This window comes from Pan paniscus, chromosome 20 (genome assembly GCF_029289425.2).
Source record: "Pan paniscus chromosome 20, NHGRI_mPanPan1-v2.0_pri, whole genome shotgun sequence".
NCBI classification, from domain to species: Eukaryota; Metazoa; Chordata; class Mammalia; order Primates; family Hominidae; genus Pan; species Pan paniscus.
In genome coordinates, this window is record NC_073269.2 from 52985107 (window position 1) to 53006783 (window position 21677).

General features: G+C 51.3%; 1 protein-coding gene across 2 annotated transcripts; it reads right to left on the reverse strand.

Moving 5' to 3' along the window:
- Positions 1-236: 236 nt before the first annotated feature.
- AP2S1 (adaptor related protein complex 2 subunit sigma 1) lies at positions 237-13078 on the reverse strand. Of its 2 annotated transcripts, none has more exons than XM_034945068.3 (5): positions 12852-13078; positions 8053-8202; positions 1538-1651; positions 816-875; positions 237-624 (listed from the first exon to the last, which is right to left on the reverse strand). In XM_034945068.3, the coding sequence occupies exons 1-5, from the start codon at positions 12852-12854 to the stop codon at positions 523-525; spliced, it is 429 nt and encodes a 142-aa protein (XP_034800959.1). In that variant the 5' UTR covers positions 12855-13078; the 3' UTR covers positions 237-522. The 2 variants fall into 2 exon arrangements, with proteins under 2 accessions (XP_034800959.1, XP_034800958.1); XM_034945067.3 differs by lacking the exon at positions 12852-13078 and adding an exon at positions 12220-12616.
- Between the last annotated feature and the right edge of the window lie 8599 nt (positions 13079-21677).

Consider the following 21677-nt stretch of genomic DNA (forward strand, 5'->3'; position numbering starts at 1 on the left):
TTCAGCATTAGCTGAGTATTGTTATTTTAGTAGCAAGTGCCTGGAATCTAAACCCATCACCCCTTCCAGCCTGGGGGCCCTCGGTGAGCAGGAGCAGGTCTGAAGAGCACCTGGGTCTCTCACCTTGCTCAGCACAATGAGGGGCGTTTGTTGACTGACTGACTGATGGACTGAAGGCAAGGCATCCTAGGTATCTGGTTCCCAGGGGAGACAGGCAAGGGCTCAAAGACGGCAAGGCCAGGCAGGACCACAGGTTTATTGGGGACTCCACGCACACACGCTTATGGCATCACACGACAACGGCACAGTTACTCGGGACACACACGGTGGCCTCCGCCCACAGCCAGGGCCCAGAGGCAGTGGGGTGCAGTCTCCTCCCTTGTGGCCCAGACCCAGCTGGGTCCCTTCCTCCTAGGTGGCTGAGGGAAGGACTGCTGGGTTGGCCACGGGCCTGGGAAGGGGAAGCGAGCAGGCGAGTCCAGGAGGGGCCGGGGCCGGGGCCGGGGCGGGGCTCGCCTGCCCTCACTCCAGGGACTGTAGCATCAGCAGCTGTTTCAGCACCTTCGTCTGGCTGGTCTCTCGGATTTCGCCAGCCAGGAACATCTCGTCCACGACCGTGTAAACCTGTGTGAGGGGAGACCCTGGGGTGAGACGAGGCCCCCCGGGATGCTGGCCCGGACCCTGGAAGCTGGGGCTCTGATGCCTCTCGAGCTGGGACACAGACCTCAGCAGAGGCTCCGGGTGGCTAGTGCACCATGGGTCCCCCCCGTCCCCCTCCTCCGGCTCCTTCAGCCTCCTCTTCACCAGGAGCCTACCTTGTAGAAGTTGAACACCAGGTCCAGTTCACAGACATTGTGGAAATATTCGTTTAAGACCTGGGAGAGGAAGGCAGAGATGGTAAGAGATGGGCAGGGAGAGAGCCACACACGCACACAGATGGGAACAAGGTCATCAGAAAGAGACAGCAAAAAAAAAGAGACCAAGGGGGAGGCAGGGGAGAGAGAGAGACAGTGACAGGGAGAGAGGCAAGGAGACACACAGAGAGAAACAAAAGCAAAGATCGATGCAAAGAGATGGCAAAAGGTCAGGCGCGGTGGCTCACACCCGTAATCCCAGCACTTTGGGAGGCTAAGGCAGAAGGATGACTTGAAGTTAGGAGTGCAAGACCAGCCTGGCCAACATGGTGAAACCCCATCTCTACTAAAAATACAAAAATTAGCTGGGCATCGTGGCGTGTGCCTGTAATCCCAGCTACTCAAGAGGCTGAGGCAGGAGAATCACTTGAACCTGGGGGGCGGAGGCTGCAATGAGCCAAGATTGCACCACTGCACTCCAGCCTGGGCGACAGAACAAGACTCCGTCTCAAAAAAAAAAAAGAAAAGAAAAGAAAAGAAAAAGAAAAAAAAGAAACGGAGAGAGAGTCCCAGTCACTGCAGAGGGGAAGGCTCAGGAGGGACCAGGGAGGGTTCCCAGGCCTTGGGGGCCACTCCAGGGCTGCCCGCCCGCCTCCCCACCTTACCTCCCTCTCCCGCCGTACCTCCACGAAGTTGTGAATGGCCTCCAGGTAAGCCAGGTTGTTGTCATTGACATCCACACAGATGCAGAAGTAGAGGCCAGCATAGCGGCGGTAAATGATCTTAAAGTTCCGGAACTGCAGAACAGAGAGGCTGTCAGCAACGGAGCTTGCCAGGACCCAACATGCCAGACAGAGTGGGGCCAAAACATTCACTCCTTCACTCCATACGTGGTCCCGAGGCTCAGCTCTGTGCCTGGCCCTGTGCTGGGGTCACAGCAGTGACCGAGACAGCCCTAACCCTGCTCACAGTGCAGCGGGGGCAGGCATCCCCAGAATGGACAGGATGGGCTGTGAGAGCCCAAAGAGGGTGCCTAACCCCCTCTGATCCTGGAGAGTCAGGGAGGGCTTCCTGGAGGAGGGGGTATCGGAGCTGAGACCTGGAGGATAGGCAGGAATGTTCTAAGCAGATAGCAAAAGCCCAGGGCTGGGCGGGAGCCTGACATGTTCAATAGTGTCCATGCAACCTTGCCACTCCCTTCTGTGACTTCCTGCTACCTCTGGAGACAGTCACATTCCTTAGCCTGGAATTAATTAACTCAATTATTTAACAAAAACTTCCTGAGCAGCTACTCTATGCCAGGCCTGTGATAGGCAGTGTGGGGAGGAGGGTTACCACTGCCACCAAGACGATCCTGGGTCCTTGTCCTGCCCTCACTGAAATGTGATATACACAGCATAGTAACACAGACACACACCGTGAACAAACATGCCAGGATCAGGGACATGGATTCTCATTTTACGCGTGTGTTAAGTAGACAGAGACAGATATATATGCATACTGGGTTGCAAAGTACAATGTCTTTGGCCAAAACCTGAAAATCCAGTTCAGTTCTATATGTTCTCAATGTCAGGTTCATTACAAAAAAAAAAAAAAAAAAAATCCCAGCACTCCAGGAGGCCGGGCGAGAGGATCACTTGAGCCCAGGAGTTTCAGGCCAGCTTGGGCAACATGGTGAAACCCCGTCTATACAAAAGTACAAAACTTAGCTGGGTATGGTGGCGTGTACCTGTGGTCCCAGCTACTCGGGAGGCTGAGGTGGGGAGATGACCTGAGCCTGGGAGGTCAAAGCTGCTGTGAGCCATGTTCCCATCACTGCACTCCAGCCCGGGAGACCCTGTCTCAAAAAACACAAAAAAACAGCGGCTCTAGGTCTGGGGTGTGCCTGTGTCGCCACCTGCTGACAGCTATGAGTGCCAGCATCAGTCTTCGGCTTTTTTTTTTTTTTTTTTTTTTTGAGTCTCGCTCTGACGCCCAGGCTGGAGAGCAGTGGCGCGATCTCGGCTCACTGCAATCTCCGCCTCCTGGGTTCAAGCGATTCTCCTGCCTCAGTCTCCCAAGTAGCTGGGATTACAGGCGCGCCACCACACCCAGCTAATAGCTTTTTACTCATTTTTTCAGCTCAATCTCTTGTTCATTGCTATACTCCAAGCATGTTTTCAGGGTTTTTTTTTGTTTTTTGGTTTTTTTGAGACAGTCTCACTCTGTCGCCCAGGCCAGAGTGCAGTGGCGCAATCTTGGCTCACTGCAACCTCTGCCTCCCAGGTTCAAGCAATTCTCCTGCCTCAGCCTCCTGAGTAGCTAGGAATACAGGTGTGCACCACCACGCCTGGCTAATTTTTGTATTTTTAGTAGAGATGAGGTTTCACCATGTTGGCCAGGCTGGTCTCCAACTCCTGACCTCAGATGATCCACCTGCCTCTGCCTCCCAAAGTGCTGGGATTACAGGCGTGACCCCAGCCTGAGTATGTTTTCTGGTGTGATTACAGTAAGGCCTACATATAATCCACGGGTAAATGAGCTGACACTGATCATCAGTGCTCCTCTCTTCTTGCAATCCAGCTTTTCTGGCTCTCACCCTCCTCCGCCTCCAGCTACTGCTCCATCTTTCCAGCCTCCCTTCCTGTTTTAAATTTCCAGGCTTCTCAGGGATCTGCCGCAGACCCCCATCTCTCCTCCAGCTACATTCTCTCAGAGAAGCACATTCTCTCATCCTGCAGGCTGGGGCAGGTGTCCCCTCTGAACATCCCACGCCACTGCCCCACCCCTGCCCTGCCCCAGCCTGACCACTGCCGGTTGCCACTGTCTGGGGATGGGTCTGTCTCCCCATTGGACTGAGCCTGTGGGGGAAGCTGGAGCTGTCACACTGTGTCCTCCATGTTGCCCTGCAAAGGGCTGGCACAGGTAATGGCCCCCAAAGACATCCACATCCTAATCCCACACCCTGTGAATATGGGACCTTATATGGCAAAAAGGGACTCTGCAGTCTCAACTTGTGACGAAGTTAAGAAGCATGAGATGGGGCGATAATCCTGGATGGTTCAGGCGGGACCAATGTCCTCACTGGGCTGCTAATAAAGGAAAACGGGAGGCGGGACAGTGCGAGTCAGACAGAGATTGGATGACGGCCAGGTGCCGGGCCTCATGCCTATCATCCCAGCACTTTGGGAGGCCAAGGCTTGATCTCAGGAGTTCAAGAGCAGTCTAGGCAACATATCAAGACCCATCTCTATAAAACATACAAAAAATTAGTTGGGCGTGGTGGCAGGTCCCTGTAGTCCCAGCTACTCAGGAGTCTGAGGTGGGAGGATCCCTTGAGCCTGGGAGGCGGAGGCTGCAGTGAGCTATGATTGCACCACTGCACTCCGGCCTGGGGCACAGAGTGAGACCCTGTCTCAAATAATAATAATAATAACAAGAGGGATAGCCCGCATCTTCCAGTTGCCTACTCCTCCCTTTGATCTTCACTCACAAGTCCCCTCCAGGAAGCCCTCCAGACCCCCAGGCTGGGTCAGGTGCCCTCCCCCAGCCAGGCTCCTCGATCCCAGCCCTGCCTACTCTGGTTGTCACTGTCTAGGACAGGCTTGTGTTCCTTCCTGGGCTATGAGTCCCAAAGCAGCACAAGGCTGTCTCAGTGCTGCTGTGAACCCAGCACTGGGCTGATCACAGAGGAGGCACACAGAAACATTAGGTGAATACATGCACAAAGGAACAACTGAATGAATGGGCGGGCCTGGATCCTGGAGGCATGGAGGAACTCAAGACCTGAGGGTCAGCCTCCTCTGTAACATTCTCATTTGCCCAGCCGGACTTTCCGGCTGCCCCTGTATCATTGGGCCTCACTGACCCCTCCCGCGCCCCAGCCCTCAGCACAGGACCAGCCACTACATTAGCAGCAAGGCGCCCACATAGCCAGAACACCCAACACCCAGTTCCTCTCCTCCTTCCCACCTGCTGCTCTTGGTGACACCACCAGTGACCTCCTCCTGGCGAGGTAAGTCCAACCCTGTCCCCCTCCTGGCTGCTGGGACACCCAATCTCTTGGTTCTCCTCTCCCTCCTCATCTCTCTGCCTGCAGACGTGGCCCTCTGGTGCTCTCCTCGGTCTATCCTCACTTCCCCGGTGAGCTCCTTGGCCTCGGTTTCCCTCTATGTGCAGAAATGCCGTTTCCATATCCTACCCAGCTCTCTCCAAGAACCCTGACTCGTCACTTCTTCCTGGACATCTCTGCTGGGATGTGGACGATACTCGGGGCCAGACCCCCAACACTTCCCTCCTGATCTTCACCTCCGCCTGCCCTTCCCATCTGCCCATATCAGATAATGACAGCTCCATCCTACCCGGGGGCTCAAGTGGGAAATCTAATTGTCGCCCTGGCTCTGCTTTCTCTCACATTCCACATCCAGTTCTTGGCCATTCAGCTGGGTCCACCTCCAAAACGCTCCTGGCCACACCGACGGCTTCCATGCTGGTCCAGTCACCAGCATCTCCCACCTGGACCACTGCAGCCACCTCTCTCCGAGCAGTCTCCTCTATGCTCTTGCCCTATAGCGCAGCCTCAAGTCGGCCAATGGCCATGCTCTGCTCAAAACCCTCCATGGTTCAAGACCAGCCTGGACAACATAGCAATACCCCATCTCTACAAAAAATTTAAAAATTAGCCAGGCGTGGTCGCTCATGGCTGTAATCCTAGGACTTTGGGAAGCTGCGGTGGGCGGATCGCTGGAGCTCAGGAGTTCGAGACCAGCCTGGGCAACATGGCGAAACCCTGTCTCTACCAAAAATACAAAAATTAGTACGGCGTTGGTGGCACATGCCAGTGGTCCCAGCTACTCGGGAGGCTGAGGTGGGAGAATTGCTTGACCCGAGAGGCAGAGGTTGCAGTGAGCTGAGATCGCACCACTGCACTCTAGCCTAGGTGACAGAGTGAGAACCCACCTGAAAAGAAAAAAAAAAATTAAAAATTAGATGGGCATGGAGGTGCATGCCTGTAGTCCCAGCCACTTGGCAAGCTGAGGTGGGAGGCTTGCTTGAGCCTGGGAGGGTACAGTGAGCTGTAATTGCACCACTGTACTCTAGCCTGGGAGACAGAGCAAGACCGTGTCTCTAAAAAACACCAAAAAACAAAAACAACCTTTCTTTTTTTTTGAGAGGAGTCTCGTTCTGTTGCCCAGGCTGGAGTGCAATGGCACGATCTCGGCTCACTGCAATCTCTGCCTCCTGGATTCAAGCGATTCTCCTGCTTCAGGCTCCCGAGTAGCTGGGACTACAGGCACCCACGACCAGGCTCGGCTAATTTTTGTATTTTTAGTAGAGACGAGATTTCATCATGTTGGTCAGGCTGGTCTCTAACTCCTGACCTTGTGATCCGCCCACCTTGGCCTCCCAAAGTGCTGGGATTACAGGAGTGAGCCACGGCGCCCGGCCGGCAAAAACAACTTTTCTACGGCTCCCATCTGACTCATAGTAAGAGCCCAAGTCTTCCCTGCAGCCTTGCACCAAGAGATTACCCTGTTATCTTCTCTCTTTCATCTCCTCCCCTTCCTGGCTGCATTCCTGCTATCCCTGGAACGCCCTAAGTATTCTCCTGCCCCAGGGACTTTACACTTGCTGTTCCCTTGGCTTGAAATGTTCCTCTCAGACATTGGCTCCTTCCTCCCCCTCAAGTCCTTCAGGTCTTGGCTCCAATGTCACCTTTTCAGCAATGCCATCCTAACCAAACCATTTAAACCTGCACCCTGGCTGGGCGCAGTGGCTCATGCCTGTAATCCCAGCACTTTGGGAGGCCGAGGCAGGCAGATCACTTGAGCTCAAGAGTTTGAGACCAGCCTGAGCAACATGGTGTGACCCCATCGCTACCAAAAATACAAATATTAGCTGGGCTTGGTAGTGCACAAGCCTGTAGTCCCAGCTACTCAGGAGGCTGAGGTGGGAGGGTAGCTTGAACCTAGGAAGTCAAGGCTGCTGTGAGCCATGTTCGTGCCACTGCACTCCCGCCTGGGTGACAGAATGAGCTCCTGTTTCAAAAAAATTTTTTTAAAGAGGGACAGGCATGGTGGCTCACGCCTGTAATCCCAGCACTTTGGGAGGCCAAGGTGGGTGGATCACTTGAGATCAGGAGGTCAAGACCAGTCTGGCCAACATGGTGAAACCCCATCTCTACTAAAAATATAAAAATTAGCCAGGCGTGGTGGCGAGCACCTGTAATCCCAGCTCCTAGGGAGGCTGAGGCAGAGAATAGCTTGAACCCTGGAGGAGGTTGCAGTGAGCCAAGATTGCCCCCATTGCACTCCAGCCTGGGTGACTGAGACAGACTCCATTTCAAAAAAAAAAAAAAGGCAAAAAAGGCCAGGCGCAGTGGCTCATGCCTGTAATCCCAGCACTTTGGAAGGCCGAGGAGGGTGGATTACAAGGTCAGGAGTTCGAGACCAGCCTGGCCAACATGGTGAAACCTCGTCTCTACCAAAAATACAAAATTAGCCTGGTGTTGTGGTGCATGCCTGTAATCCCAGCTACTTGGGAGGCTGAGGCAGGAGAATTGCTTGAACCTGGGAGGTGGAGGTTGCAGTGAGCTGAGATCATGCCACTGCACTCCAGCCTGGGTGACAGAGTAAGACTCTGTCTCAAAAAAATTAATTAATTAATTAATTCAATTCAATCAAATAAAAAATAAAGACAAGGTCTTGCTACATTGCCCAGGCTGGTCTTGAACACCTGGGCTCAAGCAATCCTCCCACCTTGGCTTCCCAAAGTGCTGGGATTACAGGCATGAGCCACTGCACCTGGCCTATTCTCTCTACTTTTCTGTGTTTGAACATTCTATAGGAAGTTTGAAAAACGCACCAGCAAAAAAATTTGACCAAAAAAAAAAAATTTTTTTAATCGTAGGCAAAAAAAATTAATAATAACAATGCAGAACAAAAAGGCAAAATATTAATACTGATTAGATCTGGGTAGTAGGTATATGAATCTCCAATATACTTTTCTTTCATTGTACTAATCTGTATGTTTATGATTTTTCACAATGAAAAGTACAAATAAAGGAAGGGAAGAAGCAAGCAAGCTCAAAGCGGGTTGAGTGAATGATATAGGATGGACAGAGGGTCCAAGGGGTTCTTGCAACTAGAAGCTGGGCAGGGAGTGGCGAAGTAGGGCACGAGGAAGCAGCGGGGTGCAGGAGGCATGGAGCGGGCATCACCTCCACAAAGTTGGTGTGTTTGGCGTCTCGGACGGTGACCACGGCATGCACCTCCTCGATCAGCTTCTGTTTCTCATCATCATCAAACTGCATGTACCACTTGGCCAGGCGCGTCTTGCCTGCCCGGTTCTGGATGAGGATAAAGCGGATCTGGGGGCAGCAGGAGGAGAAGGAGGAAGTGAGAGAGGCAGAGAGGACGGGTTGGGCGCTGCCCAATGGCCCCACCCATCCACCCAGAGGGGAGATAGGGCTCAGGGCCTCCCTGCTGCCTGACTTCCAGGAGTCTCGGCTGCTCCCCAGACCCAAGCCAGGCCGGCCTGGCCACACGCTTCATCCCAGGTCCCTCCAGCACCCCTGTGGAGTGACTTCCCTTCCACAAGTCTCCAACTCTGGAGTCAGCTCCAGGGCCCCGAGTCCCAGGCTCCACCACCTCTTATCTCTCTCTCTTTTTTTTTTTTTTTGTAGAGACAGAGTCTTGCTATGTTGCTGGTCTCAAACTCCTGGACTCAAGCAATTCTCCCACCTCGGCCTCCCAAACTGCTGGGATTACAGGTGTGAGCCACAGTGCCCTGCTTTGTCTGCCCCTCTAGGCCTGTTTCCTCACCAGCAAAACAAGTCTCCCAAGAAGATTCATCTCACCAGGGTGGTTTTTTCATTATATTTTTTGTTATTTTTAAATTTTCAGACAGTGTCTCATTCTGTCACCCAGGCTGGAGTGCAATGGCGCAATCTCGGCTCACTGCAACCTCCGCCTCCCAGGTTCAAGCGATTCTCCTGCCTCAGTGTCCTGAGTAGCTGGGACTACAGGCACCCGCCACCACGCCCGGAAAATGTTTGTATTTTTGGTAGAGACGGGGTTTCACCATGTTGGCCAGGCTGGTCTCAAACTTCTGACCTCAGGTGATCCACCCGCCTCTGCCTCCCAAAGTGTGGGGTTATAGGCATGGGCCACAGTGCCCAGTCAGCCAGGGTTTTTTTAAAGGTTAAAAAAAAAGTTTATAAACTTAGTTCGGTGGCTGGTAGGTGGTAGATACTCAATGAACATTTGAGGTTCAGACTCCTTTGGGCTAAGTTCCAGCTCTGCCACTTCTTTTTTTCTCTTTGCTTCCTAACTTTTTATAAAATTGAAATGTAATTCACACACCACAAAATCCATCCACTTAAAATGTAGACAGTTAAATGGTTTTTGGTATATTCACTTAGTATATATTCACAGTTGTGTAAAAATCACTTTTTTTTTTTTTTTTTTTTTTTGAGACAGGTTCTAGCTCTGTTGCCCAGGCTAGAGTGCAGTGGCGTGATCCCGCCTCACTGCAACCTCCACCTCCTGGGTGCAGGCCTCCCAGGTAGCTGGGACCGCAGGTGCACACCACCACGCCCAGCTAACTTTTTGTATTTTTAGTAGAGATGGGGTTTCACCATGTTGTCCAGGCTGGTCTCGAACTCCTGGCCTCAAGCGATCCACCCACCTCATCCCCTCAAAGTGCTGCATCAGGCGTGAGCCACCGCACCCCACCTAATATCACCACTATCTAATTTATTATCTAATACCAGAACATTTTCATCATCTCCCCCCAAAAAACTCCCCACCCATTAGCAGTCACTCTCCGTTCCCCCAGGGCCTGGCAGCCACGAGTCTCCTTTCTGTCTCTGTGGATGTGTCTGTTCTGGACATTGTATATGAGTGGAATCATGCACTCTGTGGCTTTCGTGTCTGGCTTCCTTCACTCAGCGTGACGTTTTCCAGGCTCATCTGTGGGGTGGCAAGTGGCAGAGCCGCAATTCCTTTCCGTGGCTGAGTGATCCTCTGTTGGATGGATAAGGCCGTACTTCGGGCATTTGGGTTGTTTCTGCTTTAGGGCAATTATGAATAATACTGCTATGAACATTCGTGTATGAGTTTTCGTGTGGATGGATCATTTCTCTTGGGTATATACCTAAGAGTGAGATTGCTGGCTTATAGGGTTACGCTATGTTTAACTTTCTCAGGAATTGCTAAACCATTTTCCAAAGCGTCTGCCACTTTCATGACTTAACTTTGGTGCCACTTTGGTGCCTGAGTTTACTGTGAGGAGTAAAGGATATTCCTGGCCGGTCACGGTGGCTCACACCTGTAATCCCAGCACTTTGGGAGGCCAAGGCGGGCAGATCACTTGAGGTCAGGAGTTCGAGACCAGTTTGGCCAACATGGTGAAACCCCATCTGTACTAAAAATACAAAAATTAGCCAGGTGTGATGGGGGGCAGGGGGGAGGCGGCTATAATCCCAGCTACTCGGGAGGCTGAGGCATGAGAATCACTTGAACCCAGGAGGCAGAGGTTGCGGTGAGCTGACATTGCACCATTGCTCTCCAGCCTGGGTGACAGAGTGAGACGCTGTCTCAAAAAAACAAAAAGAAAAACATAGAGGTATAGTACAGTGACTGGCACGTACTAAGTGTTACATAAGAACCAGCTCTTAGCAGCATTATATTTTCCATTATGTGATGTTCAGAAAACCATGGCCAAAGCTTACTCCATTAGAAGTTCTGGGCCCATTTCTGTCTGAGACAGGCATGCTCATGCCCATTTTATAGATGAGGAAACTGAGATTCAGGGAAAGGAAGTCTCACAGCCAGAAAGCAGAGGTGGGAGTCCAAAGGCTTTGCTCTGAACCACCTGACCCCAACTTGTGGGAGCCTTCTCTCTTAGGAAAGAGAGCCCTCTAGTCCTGTCTTTTTCTTTTCTTTTTGTTTTCAGACAGAGTCTCACTCTGTTGCCTAGGCTGGAGTGCAGTGGCACTGTCTCGGTTCACTGCAACCTCTACCTCCAGGTTCAAGCGATTCTCCTGCCTCAGCCTCCTGGGTACCTGGGATTACAGGCGCATGCCACCATGCCCGGCTAATTTTTGTATTTTTAGTAGAGATGGGGTTTCACCATGTTGGTCAGGCTGGTCTCAAACTCCTGACCTTGTGATCTGCCTGCCTCAGCCTCCCAAAGTGCTGGGGTTACAGGCGCGAGTCACTGCGCCCAGCCTTTTTTTTTTTTTTTTTTTTGAGACAGAGTCTCACTCTGTCGCCTAGGCCAGTGGCACAATCTCGGCTCACTGCAGCCTCCGCCTCCCGGGTTCAAGCGATTCTCCTGCCTCAGCCTCCCAAGTAGCTGGGATTACAGGCATCCACCACCACACCTGGCTTATTTTTGTATTTTTAGTAGAGACGGGGTCTCACCACGTTGGCCAGGCTGGTCTCGAACTCCTGACCTTATGTGATCCGTCTGCCTCAGCCTCCCAAAGTGCTGGGATTACAGGCATGAGTCACCGCCCCAGCCTGAGAGTCTTTTCTTAGGAAAGAGAGTCCACTCTCTTTCCTAAGCCTCATTCTCCACACACTCTATCCTCCCTCCCCCAACCAACCAAACTGGACCGGAACAGGATGTTACACTCTCCTTCCAAGAACTCCTTCTGCTGAGCCAGGGAAAACCACTTCCTAGCAGGGCAGGGGTCCCAGGCAGGAAGGGACGTTGGGGGGCCTACACCAGGCAGCCACAGCCTGGGAGCAGAGCCAGAGACATATTCACACAGTTAGGAGAACTAGAAGCAAACCCACAGAGTTGACAAAAAGCTCTGCCTCTTACTCCCAAATTCCCTTGTATACCTCTCCCTGTGTTCTTCCCATTTGGAATCTCAAGTCCCCTCCGTCCTGAATCCCTGCATCCTCACGCCTCTGCTGTCCCCTCTAGATGCCCCCCAACCTTCCCTGTCTCCAATCCCCCTCCTCTGGAGTTGTTCCCTTTTGACCTCCACTTTCTCAGTCTCAGTTCCCCTCCTTGGGGCCTCAATGGGCTTTTTATTGGTGACATCCCTTGTCCCACTCCCAAGCTTCCTCCCTTCTTCAAAAGGTCACATTTTGCCTCCAAGGACCCTGTTCCTGGAGGAGACTCCGCCCCCGCTCTGACACTCTTTCCCATTCGTTTTCTTTCCCAACTTCCAGCCCAAAGAACCCTTTCCTAGATCCAAAGCCCCAACCTGGGGGATAGGGGCACTCCTAAATCCAATGTTGAGTCTTTGCCCCAACAAAGATTCCTCCCCAGGTCTCACACTTTCAAGCCTACTCCCCACCCCACAAGATCTCTCCTCTTGGAAAGACCTATTCAATTGCTCCCCATTCATTCCGAGTGTCCATCTTACCTCCAGGTCCTCTCTCCTTTTACAGCGCTTTCCCAGACCCTTAAGTTTCATTCCCTACAGTTGCCTCCTTTTGGTTTCCTGTGCCAGGTCTCTTCTTGAGATCATCCCTCTCTCACAGGCAGTCTCCTGCCCCTGTCTCAACATCCCCTCTCCACCTGCAATCAGATCCTTGTCTCTAGAGACTCCTCCCATCAAGAAAACCTCCCTCCCCTTTTCCAAGGTCTCGCGTTCTTGTCCCAGCGCGCTCCCGCCACACTTCCAGAGCGCCTTCCTCTTTCGGACGCCTTCTCCCCACCTCCAATGCCTTCTCGCTACCCACAAGACTGTGCCTCACGAGTTTCCTCTCGTTTCAAAGCTTCCAACCATCTACAACGTTTCCCACCTGCACAGCCCTTTCCCCTTGGAACACCACCCCCAATGCCCGTCGCCGCGAGACCCCTGGTAACCCCCGCGCGCAGAATCACCGCCCTGTGCCCTCCTTCCCGGCCCTGGATCGGTCCCAATCCCCAGAGCCCGCGCCCGACCCAGACCATCCGCGGCAGAGAAGGGACTTGTCAGCGCCCGATCCAGCCTCGGCTATTTACGCGTGGGCCCCCCCTCCGCCAGTCCCCGGCGTAGCGCTCCCCCGTTACCATGGCGACCCCCGTCCAGACCCCAGCGGCCCCGGTCCCGCGGCGACTGGGCAGCTCCGGCTCAGGGTGCAGTTGTAGGGCCCAGAGCTAGAGCGGACTTCCGGTAGAAAAACCCGCCTGCCTTCTCGCGCACAGACCCCTGGGAGTTGTAGTTTCACCAAAGGGGCCAGCCTGGGTGAAGATGGGTGAAGAGTCAGAGCCAGTCCTTTTCCTACCAAACGAGTCAGATCCCAAGTGCATGCTGGGATTTGTGGACAAACATCTTTACAGAGGACTACAATTCCCGAGATGCTGAAGAAGCAGCGGTGCAGGCGTTGCATTCAGGGAAATGTAGTTCTCTTAGGTCCCCGCCCCCCACCCAGGGGAGAAGGGCATGCTGGGAATAGTAGTTTTAAATTTTAAAAAACTGTCCTGGGGAGCTAGAAAATGTCTTTCCATTCCTCATCCAGTGATTTCTTTAATTTTTTTAAAAATAGAGACAGGGGTCTAGATATATTGCCTAGGTTGATCTCGAACTCAGCTTCAAGCGACCCTCAGCCTTCCAAATCACCAGGATTACAGGCATGAGCCACCACAACACCAGGCCAGTGCTTTGCTTAAAATACGTTGCGTGTGTCTCTCGGGAGACAACAGTTTAAAAGCATGAATTTGAACCGGCCCGGCGCGGTGGCTTACTCCTGTAATCCCAGCACTTTGGGAGTCCGAGGCAGGCAGATCACTTGGTCAGGAGTTCGAGACCAGCCTGGCCAGCATGGCGAAACCCCATCTCTACTAAAAATACAAAAAATTAGCCAGGCATGGTGGTGCGCACCTGTAGTCCAAGCTACTCGGGAGGCTGAGGCAGGAGAATCACTTGAAGCCAGGAGGCAGAGGTTGCAGTGAGCCCAGATCTCGCCACTGCCCTCCAGCCTGGGCAATAGAGACAGACTCCAAAAAAAAAAAAAAATCTCTAGTCTGGCCGGGGCATGATGGCCCATGCTTGTAATCCCAGCACTTTGAGAGGCTGAGGTGGGTAGATCACCTAAGGTCAGGACTTCGAGACCAGCATGGCCAACACGGTGAAACCATTTCTACTAAAAATATAAAAATTAGCTGGGTGTGATGGCAGGTGCCTGTAATCCCAGCAACTCGGGAAGCTGAGGCAGGAGAATTGCTTGAACCTGGGAGGCAGAGGTTGCAGTGAGCCGAGATCACAGCATTGCACCCTAGCTAGAGTGACAAGAGCGAAACTCTGTCAAAAATAAAAAAATAAAAAAATAAACCCTCCAGGTCAGCAGTTAGTTTAGTTTTTTTTTTGGTGTGTCTTTGTTTTTGCTTTTTCTGAAAGAGGGTCTCCCTTGGTCACCCAGGCTGTAGCGTAGTGGCATGATCTCAGCTCACTGAAGCCTCAACCTGCTGGGCTCAAGTGATCCTCCCACTTCAGCCTCCCGAGTAGCTGATACTACATACACATGCCGTCACACCTGGCTAATTTTTTGTACTTTTTGTAGAGACAGGGTCTTGCTATGTTGCCTAGGCTGCTCTTGAACTCCTGAGCTCAAGCGATCCTCCCTCCTCCACCTCCCAAAGTATTGAGATTACAGGCGTGAGCCACCATGCCCAACCTAGTTTGGTTTTTTAAATGGCCTTTATTACATTTTTTAAATTATTTTATTTGCCCTATGAGTATGTGTGTATGTTTGTCTAGATCTCTCATTAGGTAGTGAGTTGTTGAGGGCAGGGACCCTGTCTGATAACTGTATCTTCATTACCTAGAACATGACAGATGGTAAGCAGTCAATAAAGTTATTACTATTAGTACTGAAGGGAGATTGGCCCTAATAAGAACAAAGCGGGCCAGGCATGGTGGCTCACTCCAGTAATCTCAGCACTTTGGAATGCCAAGGCAGGCAGATCACCTGAGGTCAGGAGTTCGAGACCAGCCTGCCCAACGTGGCGAAACAGCACCTCTACTAAAAATACAAAAATTGGCCGAGCTTGGTAGCACTTGCCTGTAGTACCAGCTACTTGGGAGGCTGAGGCAGGAGAAGCACTTGAACCCTGGAGATGGAGGTTGCAGTGAGCCAAGATCGTGCCACTGCACTCCAGCCTGTGGGACAGAGAGAGAGACTCCATTTCAAAAATAATAATAATAATAAATTAAATAAATAAAACAAAATGTATTGTAGAATTATGTAAATTTAAGGTATAGTACTGGCAGAATAACCAACACATAGTTGTTGAATATTATAGGGGCAAAAAGAGGCCAGAGATCATTTCTGTCTTGTGTACTTTTCTGTCTCCAACAGGGTTGATATTAGGATGACACAAGCAAAGTGTCCAGGTTGCAAAATTTTAAAAGGACCTCACTCTTAGATGCCAATTCCTGTCTTACACAGGACTGAGAATATGTGCCTCATTAAATTTTGTGCCCTCAACACGTCACTTGCCTCCCCTTAGTCCCAGTCCTGATCTCCAGTGTTCAACTTAATACTTGGCACAAGTCTGGTGTCCAATAAACATTTGTTGAATGAATGAATGCATTTGCAGCAAGAAAACAGATACTGCCCCCACCCTCACAGCATTCACAGTCTAGCAGGAAAAATGGACTTAAATGACATAACATAAATAAATTTAAGGCCAGGTGCGGTGGCTCATGCCTATAATCCCAGCACTTTGGGAGGCCGAGGTGGGTGGATCACCTGAGGTTGGGAGTTCAACAGCAACCTGGCCAACATGGTGAAACCCCATCTCTATTAAAAGGACAAAAATTAGCCGGGCATGGTAGCGTGTGACTGTACTCCCAGCTACTTGGGAGGCTGAGGCACGAGAATCACTTGAACCCGGGAGGCAGAGGTTGTTGTGAACTGAGAGTGTGCCACTTCACTCCAGCCTGGGCAACAGAGTGAAACTCTGTCTCAAAAAAAAAAAAGAAAAAAAAAAAAGAAGGCCAGGCAGAGCCAAGTGGATGACCTGAGGTCAGGAGCTCAAGACCAGCCTGATCAATATGGTAAAACCCCATCTCTACTAAAAACACAAAAATTAGCCAGGCATGGTCGTGTGCACCTGTAGTCCCAGCTGCTAGAGAGGCTAAACAGGAGAATTGCTTGAACCCAGGAGGCGGAGGTTGCAGTGAGCCGAGATCGCGCCACTGCATTCCAGCCTGGGCTACAGAGCAAGACTCCATCTCAAAAAAAAAAAAAAAAAAAAAAGATATTAGCCAGTGCTACAGCCACGAAAACACTATCTTTTTTTTCTTTCTTTCTTTTCTGAGACAGGGTCTCGCACTATAACCCAGGCTGGCATGCAGTGGTGCAATCACAGCTCATTGCAGTTTCAACCTCCGGGGCTCAAGCAATCCTCCCACCTCAGCCTCCTAAGTAGTGGGAACTACAGGCACGTGCCACCATGCCCAGCTAATTTTTAAATTTTTTGGAAAGAAGAGGTCTTGCTATATTTTCCAGGCTGGCATGTGAATGCTTGACTGGAGCTGAAGGACCTGTGTTCCAGGTGGCTCGCTCCTGTGGTTGGCAAATGAATGCTGGCTATTGGCCAGAGACCTCAGCTCCTCACCACGTGAATCTGTCCACAAGGACATATGAATGTCCTCACATGGCAGCTGTTTTCCCAAAGAGTGAGTGATCTAAGAAAGAGCATGGCGGAAGCTGCTATGTCTTTTATGGCCTTGCCTCAGATCTTTTATGACACTGTCATTTCCACAATGTTCCATTGGTACCTAATCAGCCCTGTCCAATGCAGGAGGCAATGCAAATACCAGGTGAGACTCATTGGGGTCCATCTTGGAGGCTGGCTGCCACAACGGCTCATAACAGGCACCTAGCTGAGTTGAAGAGTTAGTGACAGCTTCCTAGAAGGGGTGACATTTGAGCTGAGATCAGAAGGACGAGTGGAGCTGGGCATGGTGGTGCATGCCTGTAATCCCAGCTACTCGGAAGGCTGAGGCAGGAGAATCACTTGAACCTGGGAGGCAGAGGTTGCAGTGAGCCGAGATTGTACCACTGCACTCCAGCCTGGGCGACAGGCTGCTCCGTCTCAAATAAATAAATAAATAAATACATAAATAAATAAAGGCCAGGCGCAGTGGCTCATGCCTCAGATCCTACCACTTTGAGAGGCCAAGGTGGGCGGATCACTTGAGGTCAGGAGTTTGACACCAGCCTGGACAACATGGTGAAAGCCCGTCTCTACTAAAAATACAAAAATTAGTTGGGTGTGGTGGTGCACGCCTGTAATCCCAGCTACTTGGGAGGCTGAGGCAAGAGAATCGCTTGAATCCGGGAAGCAGAGGTTGCAGTGAGCCGAGATGGCGCTGCTGCACTCCAGCCTCCGCGACAGGGCAAGCCTCCTTCTCAAAAAAAAAAAAAAAAAAGACGAGTGGAAATTAACCAAGCAAGGATTAGTGTCCAGGATGGGGCAGAGTGCTGGGCAGAAGGACACAGGTAGGGAGAAGATCAAAACAACATTTTCTCTACCCTCAGGAGTCTCATGGCTTGAGTGGTTTCGAGTCTGGGGCTACATGGCACAGACATAGAAAAGATAAGTCCCGAAGGAACAATTATTTATTTATTTATTTTGCTAGACAGGGTCTGGAACTCCTCCCGGCCTCAAGTGATCCTCCTCCCTTAGCCTCCTAACGTGCTGGAATTACAGTCGCGAGCCAGCGCGCCCGGCCTCAATTTTAAACGTTTATAAAGATAGAGAGGTTGTGGCAGGGCGCGGTGGCTCACGCCCGTAATCCTAGTACTTTGGGAGGCCGGAGCAGGTGGATTGCCTGAGCTCAGGAGTTTAAGACCACCCTGGGCAATATGACAAAACCCCGTCTCTAATAAAACTACAAAAAATCAGCGCGCCTGTAGTCCCAGCTGTTTGGGAGGCTGAGGCACGAGAATCGCTTGAATCCGGAAGGCGGAGGTTGCAGTCAACGGTGATCACGCCCTGCACTCCAGTCTGGACGACAGAGCGAGACTGTCTCAAGGAAAAAAAAAAAGAGAGAGAGAGAGAGAGAGAAAGAGAGAGAGGTTGGCTGTTCGCGGTGGCTCACGCCTGTAATCCCAGCACTTTGGGAGGCCGAAGTGGACCGATCACTTCAGCCCAGGAGTTCGAGACCAGCCGGAGCAACATGGCGAGGCCCTGTCTCTACAAAAAATATAAAAATTAGCCGTGTGCACTGGCGCACGCCTATAGTCCCAGATACTCCGGAGGCTGAGGTGGGAGGATCCCTTCAGCTGGGGAGGAAGAGCTTGCAGTAGGCTATGATTGCACCACTGCACTCCAGCCTGGGCGACAGAGCGAGACCCTGTCTCAAATTTTTTTTAAAAAATAGATGTTTATTATGCATTCATCCAGTAGATATTTAGTGCGTCTATCTACTAAGCAAGGGGCCCGGGCACTAGGATTCCGCGGTGAATCTGAGCATCCCCGCCTCCCGTTCCTGCCTCGTGATTGGCTGCCCTTGGGCCAATGGCTGAAGAGTCCACCGTTCTGCCAGCCCCGCGGCATCCTCCAGCTGCAGCTTCCCCTGTTCGGTTTGCAGGCGGCGCTGTGGGCTCACTGACTCCTCCGTCACACGCAGACCTGGTCCCCACCCTCTCTGATTCTTTCAGACTCTTAGGAATGAATAGAGTGTATACCCCAGAGTCCCACCCTCTTTACAAAATCCTTTTGTGAATTTTTCTGCCTATGCAGGTTTCCAATACAGGTCCAGAATCCCACGCCCGCCTCTTATCAACCAACACCGGCGGCTCTCCCGTTAATGTGACCTCCAGCCATTCGGCCCGTAGACCGATGCTTGGGAAATCTTGACAGCGGCCCAAGCCGGCAGTCGGCATTTCTCTCGGTCGGTTAATTGTTTACTCGTTTGTTTATTTATCCTGGAGTGGAGGCTAGCCGGGTGCGCGGAGGCGGCTGCCCCCAGGGAAGCCCGCTTCCTGTGGTTGGCTTGCTCAACTACTATCCGCCCTCTTGCGCACTGGAAAAAATTGCAGAGCTGGGAATGCACCCCTTGATGGTTCCGTTCATGCAGTAAAACAATGCCTGGGCCCCTGCCTTGTGCCTGGATCCGTGCTAGGGACATCGACGATGACTGAAACAGCCCTGGCCCTGCCCTCAGGGGCCGTGCAGTCCGATGGGAAAGACCTATCACCAGATATGGACCACCCAAGGTGGCCAGGGCTTGGACGGGAGACCTAAAGGGACTGTGGGAGCTTGGAAGGAGCAGCTGACCCAGCCTGTTGCATCAGAGAAGGCCTCCTGGAAGAGGGGACATCTGAGCTAGCATCTCAAAGAAGGCTAGAAGGACAACCATGTAGTCTCTGGCTACCATGTCCCCAGTGCCTACCACCCCCTTGTTTAGCATTGGATTTTTTTTTTTTTTTTTTTTTTTTTTGAGACGGAGTCTCCTTCTGTCACCCAGGCTGGAGTGCAGTGGCGCGATTTTGGCTCACTGCAATCTCCATCTCCCGGGTTCAAGCGATTCTCCTGCTTCAGCCTCCCTAGTAGCTGGGATTATAGGCGTGCACCACTATGCCTGGCTGATTTTTGTATGTTTTGTAGAGACAGGGTTTCGCCACATTGTCCAGGCTGGTTTCGAACTCCTGGCCTCAAGCAATCCACCCGCCTCAGCCTTCCAAAGTGCTGGGATTACAGGCCTGAGCTACTGTGCCTGGCTGACTCATTCACTTTTATTTATTAACAAGTTTTAATTGTGGGTCATTGGCCAGACTTTGGAACTAGCCAGGGTCCCCTGCCTTCAGAGGGCTCACACATAAAATGGTGATACCAACACAGAACTTCATTTAATCTTTTTAGAGACAGGGTCTGGCCTTGTGGCCCAGGCTGGAGTGCAGTGGCACAATCATAGCTCACTGAAGCCTTGAACTCCTGGGCTTAAGTGATCTTTCTTCCTCAGTCTCCTAAAGTGCTGGGATCCAATACAGAACTGCAAACCTTGAACGCTGAAGAAATGCTACGTGTAGCATCGTGACCCAATTGTCTGGGTTTGTATCTCAAACCTGCTGCTTACTAGCTGTGTAACTTCTCTGTACCTTATAACTTACTCATAAGGTTGTTGTGAGGATTCAGTGAGTTAATGGGTCTAAAGTACTTTTAGACTGCTGCCTGGCATGTCCAGGCATGGTGGCTCATGCCTGTAAACTCAGCGTTTTGGGAGGCTGAGGCAGGAGGCCTCCTTGAGGCCAGGAGTTTGAGACCACCCTGAGCAACATAGCAAGACTCCATCTCTACCAAAAGAAAAAAAAAATTGGCCAAGTGTCATGGTGAGAGCATGTAGTTCCAGCTGCTCAGGAGGATTGCTTGAGCCCAGGAAGTTGAGGCTGCAGTGAGCCATGACTGGTCCACTGCACTCCAGCCTGGGCAACAGAGCAAGACCCTGTCTCAAAAAAAAAAAAAAAAATCCACAAAAAAAAACAAATAAAAAGAATGTTGACTAGCCTGGCCAACATAGTGAAACCCCGTCTCTATTAAAAATACAAAAATTTGCCAGGTGTGGTGGCACACACCTGTAGTCCCAGCTACTCGGGAGGCTGAGGTGGGTGGATGGCTTGAGGCCAGGACTTCGGGACCAGCCTGGCCCGAACAGGTGAAACCCTGTCCCTACTAAAAATACAAAAATTAGCCAGATGTGGCGCCTGTAGTCCCAGCTACTCAGGAGGCTGAGGCAGAAGAATCACTTGAACCCGGGAGGTGGAGGTTGCAGTGAGCCGAGATCGCACCACTGCACTCCAGCCTGGGTGACAGAACAAGACTCTGTCTTGAGAAAACAACAAAAACAAAAATTAGCGGGGCGTGGTGGCGCACGCTGGTAATCCCAGACTCTGCCTCAAAATAAAAAATAAAAATAAAAAAAGACTGTTGCTTGGCACGAAGTACTCATTTTTATTATTAAAGAACAAGGGATCAGGCCAAATCTGGGAGACTACCCTGAGAAGGTGACTTCAAGCTGAGAGTTGAAGGGTAAATCAGAGCTGATGGGCTCCCAAGGGGTTTGGGGGATCCAGAGTGAGCCCAAGCGTCCTTGTTCTCCAGATGCTGCCAGCTCACAAATTTAAGATTGAAAAGACTTGGAACACTGCATAGGCGTTGTAAAGACATTAATTTGAAATACAGGTATCAGGAATTCACTGCCCCCCACCTTGTCTTTCCTGTGTCTCCTCAAGTAATCTCAAAAGTCCCTTACACATCACGGTTTGTAATGACAGTCCACGCACTCGATTTGGCAGCCCCGCAGTGCTTAAAGAAAAGTTGTTGTTGTTTCAAGCCACTAACATCTAAAAATCAGACTGAATGCATTAAAAGTGCCTTTTTTTTTTTTTTTTTTTTTGAGACGGAGTCTCCCTCTGCTGCCCAGGCTGGAGTCCAGTGCTATCTCGGCTCACTGCAACCTCCGCTTCCCGAGTTCAAGCGATTCTCCTGCCTCAGCCTCCTGAGTAGCTGGGATTACAGGCGCCCGTCACGACGCCCACCTCATTTTTGTATTTTTAGTAGAGACGGGGTTTCATGTTGGCCAGGCTGGTCTCGAACTCCTGACCGCAAGTGATCCGCCCGCCTCGACCTCCCAAAGTGCTGGGATTACAGGCATGAGCCACCGCGCCTGGCCCTAAAAGTGCTACATTAAAAAAAAAAAAAAAGTCAATGGAAACATCCTTTAATATAAAAATCTTTATTAATGGAATAAACAAGCCCCTGTAATTTTATTTATCAACGCTTACAGAGCGCTTACTATATGCAAGGCATGATTTCAAGAGCTTTGCAAAATATAATCTATTTAATTTTCACAGCAGCCCTACGAGAGAGGTACGATTATTATCC